Source organism: Megalopta genalis, chromosome 2, assembly GCF_051020955.1.
Source record: "Megalopta genalis isolate 19385.01 chromosome 2, iyMegGena1_principal, whole genome shotgun sequence".
Classification (NCBI taxonomy): domain Eukaryota; kingdom Metazoa; phylum Arthropoda; class Insecta; order Hymenoptera; family Halictidae; genus Megalopta; species Megalopta genalis.
In genome coordinates this window covers 25,599,866-25,615,205 of record NC_135014.1, presented here as the reverse complement: position 1 = coordinate 25,615,205, position 15,340 = coordinate 25,599,866, and the positions used below count along the sequence as shown (strand labels likewise).

Sequence of the window (15,340 nt, the reverse complement as noted above, 5' to 3'; positions counted from 1 at the left end):
CATCCGCATTCCGGTGATACTCTATTTTCAATCGGGGGATGCTTTAAATCTGCGGGTGATTCGATAGAAACGTTAATAACGCCGGAAGAGCGGAGAGAGAGGGAGAGAGAAATTGGCGGACCCCGACTGTTGCGAATCGAAAAGAAATATCGGCGCTGCGATGGAATCCTGTTCCTTATTCATCATTTTTTCCAGACGTGTCGCCGATCGATTTCTATATTTTAGTATAGCCGCGAAACAGTTTCCGTATTTTCGCCGATCGACTCGGATATTTTTAATGAAAAATGAACTGCTGAACTTTTACGCGCACCGGGAAACGGTCGTGAATAGCAAAACGGAGATAGTTTCGCGCGGTACATATCGTGTTTTCGTCGACTGAATTTCGTTCGATGCGTTCATATTGAATTTTTAGACGCTGCCGTCGATGCGAGAGATAAAATGGATTAGTTAGACGATACAGCTTTATCACGGTATTTGTACGCGTCGTCGTAGCGGAGAGTATAATATACGATTTTAGATTGACACTCGAACTATCAAATCGCGGTGGAAACGATTGGTTCTTGATTTTCTCTTTCACGGTTCTTGATATCGCAAAAATAATTTCTCGGATGAAATATTTCTATGATACATTTATATTTATTCTATAGTATGAAGATATTTCTAATATTTCCGGGGTAGCACATATTTCAAAAGTAAAATATTTCTATGGTATATTTTCATTTATTCTACAGTATAAAAATATTGATAATATTTCCTAGGTAATATATTTGAAGGGTAAAATATTTCTATAGTATATTTTTATTTGTTCTATAGTATAAAAATATTTCTAATATTTTCAGGCTAATATATTATAAGGTGAAAATATTTCTGTGATATATTTTCATTTATTCTACAATATAAAAATAATATAATTATAATTATAGAATAAAATATAATTCTAGAATAAAATATTTCTATAGTATATTTACATTTATTCTACAGTATACAAATATTTCTAATATTTTCAGGGTAATATATTTTAAGGATAAAATATTTCTAGAAGATATTTTTATTTATTCTATAGTATAAAAATATATATTTCTAATATTTCCAGAGCAATATAATTCTAGAATAAAATATTTCTATAGTATATATATTTATTTATTCTATAGTATAAAAATATATTTCTAATATTTCAAGGGTAAAATATTTCTAGAGTATATCTTTATTTATTCTATAGTATACAAATATTCCTAATATTTCTACCACTACAAAATGTTGAATACTCGTTATTCAAATATATATTACAATCAAAATCGCACGAACTTGAACTAAATCCATTCCCGGCATTTTTCTAAAACAATATAAATTGGTCGCGTTTAGGGCCCGACAGTTCCACCGTTAAATCCGCGGAGCATGTACTACTTTCTCCACGATAAATCGGCCAACTGCAGCATCTCCAAACTTCCTCTCGAACATCGTCCAGCAAACTAATCCTCTTAGCTTCTCGCACAACCTCAAATACTCCTGGCGCAGTTTTCAAGCAGTTGATCTATCTCGAAAGGTGTCCGAACGTAAACGGGGATCAGGCCGCACCCGCACCCGCACCCGCACCCGGACGCACCGGAAAACATTTAAACAGAAAAGCTTGCGTCCCGTTGGTACAGTCTCCGATGAAATATCGGCGATCGATCGGTGTTACGTTTGCGGAGGGTAAGTGCGCCGATACAATGCACTTTATCGAGGCACCCGATCCTCATCCCGTGGCCTCTCTCTCTCTCTCTCTCTCTCCTCTCTGCCAGTATTTTTTGTTCCCCTGGAGTACAGAACGCGCCGGGGAGAGGATGATGGTCTCGTTATAGCGTGCTTTCGATTCGGATCTCCAATTATATTAGGCATTCGGCCGAACAGTTCGGTTAGTGTTTGATAAACAGTAGTTAGCAACGAGTGCTGATCAAATCCGCTGGATCGGGTCTGGCTGATCGCGTTTTTAAATTAAAAGTCAATAGAAAGCGCGGGCATATCGGCTCAATCGGCGCGTGCATTATGAAACGACAGCCGGCCGATGCGATGCGATCCGATGCGATTCGGTGCAGCGGGTCATGCACGCCGAGAGTCGTGCATCGTCGATTACGCGGATACGAATCGTTTTGCACGCGGGACGATGCAGCGGGTACCGGCGGATACCGTCGACTTCGGCGATGCTACCACGATACGAAAATGTTTATTGTTTGATTTTATCCTTCTAATATGTGCATAGGGTTGTCTCAAAATTACTGCGCAAGCGGGAAATGAGAGGTTCCTGAGGTCATTTCGAGCAACTTTTTCCTTAGCGAAAATGCAATCCGCGGCTTCGTTTACGAGTTATCAGCGATAAACGCTGACCAATGAGAGGCGAGATTTGCTGGCGCGAGGCGGAGCCCACGAGCGAGTGGACGAAGCCCACTACCGCTCATTGGTTCCGCTGTCTCGCGTCAGCTGAGATCGTCTCTCATTGGTCAGTGTTTTTTGGTTGATAACTCGTAAACGAAGCCGCGGATTGCATTTTCGTTAAGGAAAAAGTTGCTTCAAATGACCTCAGGAATCCCCCATTTTCTGCTTGAACAATAATTTTGGGACACCATGTAGAGTAAGGAACGAAATTTTACACACATTTTAAAACAGTACATTTTTCATTGATTTGCAGTCGAGTGGCGACTCTTAGGCTGAAATTGTCATATCATGTTGCGAGATAACTTTCATATCGACAAAATGTAGATCCGAAAAATTGTTGAAATTGTCATATGATTCGCAAGACTCAATTTCATGTGCGTAAAATGCACTTTGTCGTATAAAACAGAAATATTATAAGTCGGAAAGATTATTTTAGATTTTTACAGTTGAAATGGCTTCGAGTCAGGGTTAAATAAGTTAACGAAGGGTTAAATCTGGTCTAAACCAATTTTGTTGTAAATGTTAGAGGAACTAGTTCACCGTGCAATGACCAAGATACTTTTCTTCCAATTTCGTCATTACTTGGAACAAAGAAAAACATGAGAAACTCTTGCTTTTTTCTCACTTTCTTATCCGAGCGTGAAAATTTAAAAAATGCATTTGCTACTTCCAGATAATTTACACACTCGCTAAAAACTTCATTTCTATATAATAGGACCTTTCGTTGCCATGATTAACAATTCGCTCTCAGTCGCAATAACGATCTCCATCAATTCATTTAAACCTCTAAAACGCGGTCATCTTCTATGTCATCCTTCAGACGGCGAATCTTTCCGCGTTTATTACAATTAAACGATTAAATCAACGCGGTTTCCGACAACATTTTCATCATCTCCTTGCAACCGGTAATCATCCGGTTGACGAATGCAACCTCTTCTCTGGCCAGAATTTCCGCGAAACGCCGTACAAGAATGCGAATCTGCATAAAGATCCGCGGACTAGTCATTAGCGAGATGTCGGCGGGTGGTAATTAAAAGGTATCGCGGCGGTGTTCTTCGGCAGAGATGTTGCGAACCTAAGTATCCAAATACTTTGGCGAGGCGGTGCTGTAGACTGTTGCTCGCGGCGCGGAGTAACTGAAAGAAAGTAAGATTCCTCTTTTTCTGTGCGCCCCGGAGAAGGAAGGGGTCACAGAGTCGCTGGCAAAGGAGACGACGAGGAGAACGCAGGACGAAGAAGAAGAAGAAGAAAAAGAGGAAGGAGAAAAAGAGGAAGAAGAAAAAAAGGAAGAAGAAGAAGAGGAAGAAGAAGAAGAAGAAGAAGAAGAAGGGAAAAAGTGGAAGAGCTAGGAACGATGGAGTTCAGCCAATTACCTAGGTCTCTCCGACTGCGCCCGTCCGTTCGAGAGGCCGCAATTTTCTCCATTCTTGGACCCTTGCAAATGACGACCGGCCAGCGCAGGACCCTCCGGGGGCGGGAGCGACGGGGGGAGGAGACTGGAAGAGAGGTTTATCGCGTTTTGGAGAACGGACAGACCGGGAGGCATCAATTTCGAAGCGAGGCCGATCCTAGACGGATATTCGCGAGCCGGTATCGTTTATTTTGATTTGCTGGATTCGTTATCGGCCAGCCGGGATGGGTGCTCTCCGGATTAAGAGATTTCGACGGGGGGGAATTTATGGCGCGGGGCTTCTTCGGTCCTGGGACTTCATAAATACGAGAGCCAGATCGAAACCACGGCCCTCCGTGTGTTTCGCAAGCGGATCCACTTCCCACTCGTTGCCCGTCGTTACAGTTGTTTGTTGCGACACACTCGCCCGCTCCTGTAAATTCTCCTGTCAAACGGAAAGGAATTGCCCGAGGAGATCCTACTCCATCTTGTTCTTGAACGTTCCGTTGCCCTCCGACTGTATCACCGTGAATTTCTTTTCGTCCATACGAGATTTATACCTCGAAACGGTCGCCGCGAGAATTGCTCGGGGATCGCTCGCGATTGGCGCACTGCGAACACTTTTTGTTCAAATGGGCAGATTTTTATCATGCCGCGTTGGTGTTAGTTAATTCGGTTAATTTTTAGAATAAGAAATTCTTTGGTTGCCGGAGCAAAAAGTTTTCAGTGATTCCGATTTCGGTAGAACGTCGTGTCAGAATGAGAATTTGCACAAAAATGACATGTCTGTAAAGGAAAAATCTATGAAAAATGTCTATGCTTCAAGGTATATTGTGTTTCATTATCTAGTGGCTTTAAATTCCGGCATAACTGTTATTACAACAGAAATTTATGCAGTGACTCAGCTCGAGAATGTTTTTGCGATCATTATACACGATTAATATTCGTGCAATTTTTTCAACCGTAACATTAAGAGCTTGTGGTATTAAAGTTAAATACTCGGTATTTCTGATAGCTTAATCCTTTCACAAATGAATCACGTAAAGAAAAAATGCTGTAAAGAGCCATCTAATAAATTAGACTGCGTAACTCTGTGCAAAATAAAAATTGTCTTCAGCAATTTCAAAAATCGTGGCTCGACTGGAAACGTGTCTCTTCTCTTGATCATTTTAGTTACTTAAAAATAACGCGTGTCCTTTTATTCGTCCTACGTTCTTCCAATTTTGTACTTCGCGTTATCATTTTCCTCGCAAACCAAAAAAAAATCCGCAGTTAACTAATAATGAACGTTTATATTACCGCAGATCAAAGTCCACGGTCCAATCGCGCGCGTAACCCGAAATTGCTTTCAGCTCGCTTATCGGCCACACAGCTTTCTGCATCCGCCGCGTCTTAATTAATCCTTCGGACGCAGAGACGAATTTAAACACTTTGACCGTCGTCGGACTTTCCACGGGGCCGCGAAATAGGGAAATTGTAGAGCGCGAAAGATGTCAGCGATATATATGGACGCGGCACGGTGACGAGCCACTCATAATTTCCGTTGTGCGGAACGGCTGAAATTACATCTCGCTAATGAATGCGTAAAACCGACTAACACTCCAGCCGAAAGCACTGTGCGGGCTTGAACATCCTGCCAACTACAGAGGCTATCCAACAGTCCATAAGGAGGCTGCAGCCAGCGGACATTCGCTAATTGTGGGCCGAGGGCCTATCACAAACAATGCCGCCCTGCCTTTCTAAACATGCAATCTCTAAAGAAGATTTTTACACGGTTTGTCGGTAGCTTGGACAGTAAATTTCATACAGGCGCGAATTTCAACACGTCCGCCGGCAGCGTTCGCTTTAATAATTGCCTTTCGTAATTGGATAACGTTGGATCCTCGTGCTGCTTTGCTATATGCAAATTGTCCAAAATACAGAACGTAATTTCTGTTCCATTTTTGCTGTCGAGAGTCTTTTAGCCCATGAAAGACATTTTTGTTTTGATTTCCATGGAAATATAGAATCTGTGATTTGTGCAGAGAGATGCAAGCTTATGGCAGAAACGTGGATTTAAAACAGTGAAAAGATTAAAAGAAGCTGATATAACATTATTTTTAACTTGTTAGAATTATTAAAAAAAAAGACAGAATATCTTGTTATTGCCTTCTACGTTTTACAGTTGATGCAGGCAATTTTTATTTTCTATGTTTATTTTATGTGATACGCCGTTTTATAGTTTCCCGAAGTATCCTGGAACACTTGGTCATATTGATGTTCGATAAGTATGTAAAAATGAACTACTTTTTGCTTGCGGCAATGATAATACCAAAACGCACCTCGTTTATCTTTGTTTATCTGTTTTCTTTTTGCATTTTATCTGCCAAGGATAAATATTATATATTAGTTCATCTGAAAATACGAGCGTTCAGCGAAAACGCTGTTGTGTCATGGAAAACAAAATATTTAAAAAAATGCGGCGATGCAGGAATTATGAGTCAATTGAGTCAACTAAAAAGTGTATTTGCTTACTGCGAATAGAAAGCATGATATTTTCTACACCTGCCAGCAAAACGATGAATCATAGATCTTCCATTTCGCAATCATTGCAAACTTCCTTTCGTAGAAAATTAGTGAACAAATTAACTTATTAGTGTTACTATTATTATGATCATCAATTAATGTAATTAATCGCCTCTAGTGTTCATTAATTCCACTATTACATTATTTGTAGAAATTTTACGGTTGCTTCTAGACAGCTAAATTTGCTTTCATAGAAAATTAGTGAACAAATTTACTTATTAGTGTTACTATTATTATGATCAACAATTACTGCAATTAATCGCCTCTAGTGTTCATTAATTCCACTACTACATTATTTGTAGAAATTTTACGGTTGCTTCTAGACAGCTAAATTTGCTTTCATAGAAAATTAGTGAACAAATTTACTTATTAGTGTTACTATTATTATGATCAACAATTACTGCAATTAATCGCCTCTAGTGTTCATTAATTCCACTATTACATTATTTGTAGAAATTTGATGGTTGCTTCTAGATAGCTAAATTTGCTTTCATAGAAAATTAGTGAACAAATTTATTTATTAGTGTTACTATTATTATGATCAACAATTACTGCAATTAATCGCCTCTAGTGTTCATTAATTCCACTACTACATTATTTGTAGAAATTTTACGGTTGCTTCTAGACAGCTAAATTTGCTTTCATAGAAAATTAGTGAACAAATTTACTTATTAGTATTACTATTATTATGATCATCAATTAATATAATTAATCGCCTATAGTGTCCATTAAGTCCACTATTACATTATTTGTAGAAATTTGATGGTTGCTTCTAGACAGCTAAATTTGCTTTCATAGAAAATCAGTGAACCAATTTATTTTTTACCACGACTCCTGATGATGATCGAAATATTTAATTAATCGCTCGATAATTCGCTCACTCATTACTGAAATTGCACCGCTGCCGAAAAATTATGCACCCGCGAGGCTGTCGAAAGAGCTTCCTGCGTTCGAGAACCGAAAACAGCGAGGCTAGACTAAAAAATATTCCAGACGAGGAAAAACGAGAATAGCAGTTGACAGACGTTTTACTGTTATTTGACGCGGTGTTTACCATTTAGGCCATTCCGTTCTGTAAAAACAATATTTATTCGAGATTTTTTTTAGCGCACGCATCGGTGCGTTTGAGTTCGGCTGCAAATAAAATTGGCTCAACCGAGAGCAGAAATCACGATCCAGCGGTTTTTCAGGCCGTTCAGCGAGTCGTGAATTTACTACGTTCAACGGACCGTATTGTACCTAACGTGTTTACTTCGCCCCATCGACTCTTGCGAAGAAACAAAGCGAGCAGAAAACTACGACAGATGAGAAATTAAAGATGGAAAATTCATACAAAGAGTAAGGATCCGGATTTCGTGCGAAGATACGCGAGTTTATTGTTCGTTCTGCGATTCGTCTTTGGGGTTTGGATTCGCGATCGCAACGCGATCTTCGTACCATAATCGGTCGCCGATAACGAATAACGGAGCACACAAATTATTTTAAAAATACATCGTCGAGAGCTGAGATACATTTTAACGAGAACAACTTTTCTAGGCAAAAGTTTGAAATTCATTTTTATCGCGAAGCATTGCGCAGCGAACTGAATTGCAACAATTTTTGTAGCACGGTAAATTCGCCCCAATTTTCCTTCGGCTTGTAAACAAAAATGGACGATTCGGGGAGGACTTTTATAATTCCCGGTTATGTGAATAATTATAAAGACGAGGTGTAAGGCTCGAATAATCGTACGGGCTCTTCCCAAATTGTCCATTTTCGTTTGCAAGCGGCAGGAAAATTGGGAAGAATTGACTATATTCAGAAGCGTCAATGAAATAATATTCGCTCTTCCCAATTTTCCTAATTAAATTATTTCGATGTTACAGGATCTCTTGGACCATCCCTTTCCGGTCATCGACACGCGACGCAATCGTTTACCCGTTCCGCAGAGGTAAGTTTCATTTATAGACAATTGTTTGCTGTTCTAATCTTTGAATACACGAAGATAGGAGACAATGTTGCATCTGTGTAATTTTTGCTTTTCATGCTCCCCCCTGAAGAGATTAATTAAATTCGAATAGAAATCAATATTAATCCGTTAATGTGGATCTCTGAATATACACTCGTGCATGGTTGCACAGAATTGAAATAACTTCATTCGAATAACAACATTTGACGCAATTAACAGCTTCGTTCCTCCGTTCGCGGCACCGTAATTTAACGATAACTTAATACCAACTCTAATAATTCAATTTCCTCGAATATCAAACAAGAAGATCTCACAATCCCAGAAAATATATCATCGTTAATAAGCTTCTTCTCCGTGGAATATCTTAACAAAAAAATTAAAGCGCTTTTCGCTCGACGACGTTCGTCGCGGCCTCGCGGCGACGCAAAGATGCTCGTTACTAATTCACCAACCATATTCCCATCAATAATCCCGCGGAACGGGACAAGCGGCTTTGTCGTTTCGTTCTTCAGCGGAGGGAAGACGGTTCTTCGCGACGCCGGCGAAGAAAACACGGGAACTTCGTGGAACGACCGCTTCGCCGCACGGTTCTTGCACACGTGGCACCGCAGCCTCGTCCGCACGTGGGATTTAACGTCTGGTAAACAGGGCTCTTTAACCGACCCCGGACGAGCGAATTTAATAGAGCAAAGTCAAAGGGGTACGAGGGTGGTCGTGTGTGGCACCAGCTCCGTCCAGTTTCTGGTTAAGGTACGGAAGCCACTTGGCCCTCTCTGTCTTAATAAGCTTCCATTCCATTGTGCCGACGCTTTTGCGCCGAGTTGGGACACACGCTGCGTCTCGGACCTTGTTAATTCCTGGCCGCGCCGCGAGCACGATCACGAAGATACTCCTTGGACGATTTCCAATGCTGTAAACGCGCCACGGCCGACCTACTCGCGCCCAGTGCCGTTCGCTAGATCGCCGAACTGTCGGAGCAAAAGACAAGATCCATCCGACGAGGTGCACGTCTGGGATCCGTCGAAGGCGAGCATAGCCAGGTTTTTTCTCCGAGGATGTAATGTCTCGTTGTAAGAGCGCGAGTTCGCCGCGAGTTTGTTAGCCAAGTTACCGGAAGTTAGCCGAGTTACCGGAGTTAGCCGAGAATCTGAAGTTCGACGAGAATCTGAAGTTCGAGGAGATGTCACAGTGCCGATCTGGATTTACAGTGCTGCGCGGCCAGTGAACCCCGAGAACGGACGTCGCTGAAGTATAGTCGATTTTCAATGAATACAGGGCACCCATGCTTGACCCGAAGAGCCTCTGCGACCCCAACTGGTCAGCCCGACACAATTATTCAGATAATAAAACAATCGTTTAGCTGTAACACGCGTTGCCTTCTACGCCAGTGAAACGGACAATAGAAGCACCGAAATGTAATTTTCAACGATCCGAGGAAAGTTCGATGCTCCGAACAAGCGATCCGTTGCTAGCTATCTTCGCAGCGTCGCTGCCCGTCGTCAATAATTCGAACGAATCTTCGAGAACGTAATAATAGACCGGCTGGTAAGAGGGGAACTATCTAAATGTCAACAAGCAGATCGCTCTAATCGCCGACGAGCGTCGCCGCCTAGGGCTTCCCGGATTCGAGCGCAGTGTCGATGACATCACTCATCGTTGCACCGACTTATCGTTGCAAGCACCTCGAACTTGTTCCTTGCGGGCTATTAGCAATTCCATCGCGGCAGATAAGCAATCTCGTGGCGAAGTAGGACATGTCGATTGACGGCTCATTCGCGGACGTTTCATCGCGATAGTTTCGTCGGTTCTCGCCGAGAAGCTGGTTCTCCAGGGAGATGTCGGTTTCTGGAGCTGCATGGGTTCTGTTGTGCTGGCTCGCCTGCTGTTCGGCGACCGGCAGCGAGCCGGATCCCGGGAAGAAGCTGAGGATCCTCGGGGTCTTCGGCCACCTGGGGAAGAGCCACTTCGACGTGTTCAAGCCGCTGCTGGAGGAGCTGGCCCGCCGGGACCACGAGGTGACAGTGATCTCGTACTTCCCCAGGACCGAGGAGGACGTCGCCGCGGAGCCCCTGCCGAATTACAAGGACATCAGCCTGCTGACCGAGGGAATGAGCGTGCTGCTGAACGTCGTCGACCTGCGAATCTTGGACCATTCGTTCCTCCGGATATTGAAGTCCGTGTACTCGTTGCACACCATGGCGTCCAAGGTCTGCGAGTCCGGTCTGAACAACACCCTCGCGAAGGACTTCGTCGCATCGAACCAAAAGTTCGACCTCGTGATCACGGAGAGCTTCAACACGCACTGCTTCTTCGCGCTGTTCCATCGCATCGACGCGCCCGTCATCGAGGTCTCCACGCATTATCTGATGCCCTGGGTCTTCCACGAGCTTGGCTTCTCCAGCGAGCTGGCCTACGAGCCGTCCATGTTCGCCACCGTGCCAAGACCGATGAGTTTCTCTCAGAGGATGTTGAACGTGTTGGCGGACTGGTTCGTCAGCACGGCAGCTAACACGCTGTTCCGCTGGCGGGATCAAAGGCTGGCCGAGAAGAACTTCGGGCCCGGTGTCCCCGATCTCGAGGAGATGAGCAGGAACGTGTCCTTGATGCTCGTGTCCACGCATTATAGTCTTCACGGTCCCCAACCGTACCCTCCGAACGTCGTCGAAATCGGCGGCATTCATATCCCGAAGGAGGTCAGACCTCTGCCCAAGGATATCAAGATGTTCCTCGACGAGGCTGAAGATGGCGTCTTGTACTTCAATCTCGGGTCCATGGTCAGGACGGCCAGCATGCCCGAGGAGACGCTGAACGTCGTGCTGAACGTGCTCGCCTCTTTTCCCAGGAAGGTGATCTGGAAGTGGGAGGCCGATGAGCTGCCGAAGAAGCTCGACAATGTCCTTGTGAAGAAGTGGCTGCCGCAGTACGACATACTGAGTGAGTCGAATGATTTCTTCTCGGTAATCGTTTTTGCTAGAACTACCAAAAAATGGCTGGTCTCTGATTTGCTGTGGATAATGTTTTTGTTTGACATTTTTCTGCGAACTTTTTCATTGGAGCATATATTTTAATAAAAATCGCAGGATGTATAAATAAATGCAGGCTTGTCCTTGTTATAAAACAATGTATAGTCGCGCTTAGGGCTCGGTAGTTCTAGGGTTAAAATGAAAAGGATTAGAGGAATCTATGTACATTCGATTGTGTTGATAATTGTTAGATTATCATTGTTAGATTAATTGTTTCCGGGTGTGGTAATTTTTTAAAAAAGTTTTTTCCTAGGTACATAATGATTTTTTAGAATTCTTGTGATCCTTGGTTAACATTCGCGTAGAATGTGCATCCTAATGCTCGGTGCATCCTAATTTTTAAATACAATATGGTTGAATATATATATATATATATATATATATATATATATATCTATACAGAGGACTAAAGATTACTTATCTAAAGATTGAAGTAATTGACGTTCAAGATGTGTGCAGATTGCTGGCGATAATTCATAAGTTTCTGTCCAATTTGATCGGTGCACTGCCGTGGCTTTTAAATTGGCAGTTAAAAATATGTCGCTTCTGAAGCTAGCCAGTGGGCGTATCTCGAGCACTTTAATAAGCGCGTTGATGTGATAAGTAGACTGCGGTTCTCATGCATTCACGACGCAAGTTGCGCAGCTGAAATATAAAATTGTGATCGCGTGAAAAGAATTTAACAATGCTGTCGCGCTAATTTCAGTTTATCGTCATGATTAAACGAAACAATTTATTTTTATTTTATTTCTGTTCTTGACAATCGTCTTGGAACATTCTGATTTTGCACAAAGATTCGCAGTCTAGCGAAAGAATTTAACAATACTAATTTCAGTTTATCATAATGATTAATAGATATTTTTATTTCATCTCCGCTCTTCGCAATCGTCTCGGAAAATTTTGTGATTTTGCATACAAATTCGCAGCGATAGAATTTAATAATACAGTCACGCTAATTGCAGTTTATCATAATGATTAAACGAAACAATTTATTTTTATTTCATTTCTGTTCTTGACAATCGTCTTGGAACATTCTAATTTTGCACAAAGATTCGCAGTCTAGCGAAAGAATTTAACAATACTAATTTCAGTTTATCATAATGATTAATAGATATTTTTATTTCATTTCCGCTCTTCGCAATCGTCTCGGAAAATTTTGATTTTGCATAAAAATTCGCAGCGATAGAATTTAATAATACAGTCACGCTAATTGCAGTTTATCACAATGATTAAACGAAACAATTTATTTTTATTTCATTTCTGTTCTTGACAATCGTCTTGGAACATTCTGATTTTGCACAAAGATTTGCAATCAAGCGATAAGAATTTAACAGTACGGTCACTCCAATTTCAGTTTATCATAATGACTAAACAAAACGATCGTCTTCATTTCATTTGCGCTCTTCACGATCGTCCCGAAAAATGTTGATTTCGCACAAAGATCCGCAATCTAGCGATAAGAATAGATGCGATTTCCATTCTTCCGACAAGCCACTTGATATTTCGCTTATGCGAGATTAACTGCTTAAAGCAGCCTCTTAAAGCATTTGTTCTACGATTCAGCCGATTATTCCGCACGTTCGTCTCGCTTCGAAAACATCGTTATCTCATAAGTCTGCTCTCAACCAGAAGAAGATATTATACAGAACGAACGTGAGAAGTACTATTAAATCAAAGCAAAATTGGAAAGCCTATCCGAACTTCGATCAAGAGTCTCCGCATCTCATTTTCCGCACATCTCGTCGCATCGTTTCGATGCCTCGACGCGGCGGAACATCGATGACCACCTTTCTCCGTGCCGAAACAATCGCGAAATCAACATCGAGCGATTACACGATCTCTTCAGCCGAGTCAGAAAGTCATCCTCTCGGTCGATGTTGTTTATCGTTTGCGCGGATCCCCTTCTCCAAAGTGGCGATAATATGTAAAAGAAATTGGTACCGCGCTCGCGGCTTAGTATAGCCTATCAGTACCGGCAAGACTATAGTACTTGCACGTTCGCCACCTGTCAACACTTCGACTACCTTGTCATAACCGTGATCATGTTCAGTTCGTCGCGATGGCTCCTTCTATGCGTGCTGGTGCGTTGTTCGGTCACCGCGGAGAGCCCCGGACAAAAGCTGAAGATCCTAGCAGTCTTCGGGTTCCCCGGCGGAAGTCATTTCGCCGTGTTCAGGCCCCTGCTGGAAGAGTTGGGCCGGCGGGGTCACGAGTTGACCGTGATCTCCTACTTCCCTCGAAGCGAGAAGGCGAAGTCGGCGGAGCCTATGCCCAACTACAAGGACATCAGCCTGGTCACCGAGGATGCGCGGGCGTACAGGAACCTATTCGACATGAACACCGTCGCCGCGAGCCCGCACTTCTGGATGTTCAATACTGTGCGGCTGATCGACGAATTGGCGCACAAGAGTTGCGAAGCCGGCCTGAACCATCCTCTCGTCAAGGACTTCGTCGCAGCCGGCGAGAAGTTCGACCTGGTGATCACGGAGAGCTTCAACACCCATTGCTTCTTCGCTCTGTTTCACCGGCTGGACGCGCCCTTCGTCGAGATCTCCACACATTATCTGATGCCTTGGACCTTTCCTCAGCTGGGATTCTCCAGTTCAGCGGCCTACCAGCCCTCGCTCTTCTCCCGCGTACCCAAGCCGATGAACTTCCTCCAGAGATCGGTGAACGTCTTCTCGGAGATCTATGTGAACACTTTCGCCAGCACTTTGCACCATTGGCGGGATCAGAGGATCGCGGAGAAGGCCTACGGCCCCGGTATTCCCGATTTCATGGAGATGAGCAGGAACGTGTCCTTGATGATGGTCAACACGCACTTCAGTCTTCACGGTGCTCAGCCGTACCCTCCGAACGTCGTCGAAATCGGCGGCGTTCATATCCCGAAGAAGGTCTTCCCTCTGCCCAAGGACATCAAGATGTTCCTCGACGAGGCTGAAGAAGGCGTCTTGTACTTCAATCTCGGGTCCATGATCAAGATGGACACCATGTCCGAGCAGACGCTGAACGTTTTGATGAACGTGCTTGGGTCGTTGCCCAGGAGAGTGATCTGGAAGTGGGAGGCCGATAGTCTGCCGAAGAAGCTCGACAATGTTCTCGTGAAGAATTGGCTGCCGCAGTATGACATACTGAGTGAGTAACTTTCTTCTTGGAATCGTCTTTTGCGAGGCCTCCTTGACACTGGAACTACCAGACTAGTTGGAATGGCCGGTCTTTGATCTGCTGTGGAAATGTTTTTGTTGGGCATTTTTCTGCGAACTTCTTCATTGGAGCGTACAGGGTGTCCCGAAAATGTCTCGCAATCCGGAAATGGGAGGTTTCTGAGGTCATTTGAAGCAACTTTTTCCTTTGCGAAAATGTTCTCCGAGGCTTCGTTTACGAGTTATTAACGAAAAACACTGACCAATAAGAGGCGAGATCATTTGGCGCACGGCGGCCCAGCCAACGAGTGCACGGAGCCCAGTTCCGCCCATTTGATCGGCCGTCTCGCGTCAAATGACCTCGCCTCTGATTGGTCATTGTTTTTCATTAATAACTCGTAAACGAAGCCGCGAATCGCATTTTCGCTAAGAAAAAAGTTGCTTCAAATGATCTCAGGAATCCCCTACTTTCGGATTGCGAGACATTTTTGGGACATCCTGTATAATTGATAAAAATCGCGGGGAGTGTGAATTAATGCAGCCTTGTCGTTGTAGAACAATAGTCGCGATAGAACAATAGTACGATAGTCGCGTTTAGGGCTTGATTAGTATTAGTGTTAAAATGAAAGGGATTAGAGGAATCTATGTACATTAGATCTTGCTGATAATTGTTTGAGAGGTCGCCGGGTGTGGTAGTTTATTAAAAACGTTCCTCGATTAATCCTTTTGTAAACATTCGCGTGGAATTTATGGCGCATCCTAATACTCGGTGATCCTAATTTTTAGATACAGTACAGCTGAATGCAGTAATGTCTCCCTAATTGACGCTCAGATTGTGCAGAAAAATGGACAATTTGGG

At 43.2% G+C, this 15,340-nt stretch overlaps 1 protein-coding gene across 1 annotated transcript in view; it reads left to right on the top strand.

Annotated features, from left to right (window-relative positions):
* Positions 1–8,425: 8,425 nt before the first annotated feature.
* LOC117220621 (uncharacterized) overlaps positions 8,426–15,340 on the top strand; it is a 59,477-nt gene continuing 52,562 nt past the window's right edge. The window contains exons 1-2 of the mRNA XM_076519440.1: positions 8,426–11,272; positions 13,270–14,477. Of these exons, the coding sequence (XP_076375555.1) occupies positions 10,151–11,272; positions 13,270–14,477 (2,330 nt within the window). The 5' untranslated portion in view covers positions 8,426–10,150. The remainder of the gene's footprint in view (positions 11,273–13,269; positions 14,478–15,340) is intronic.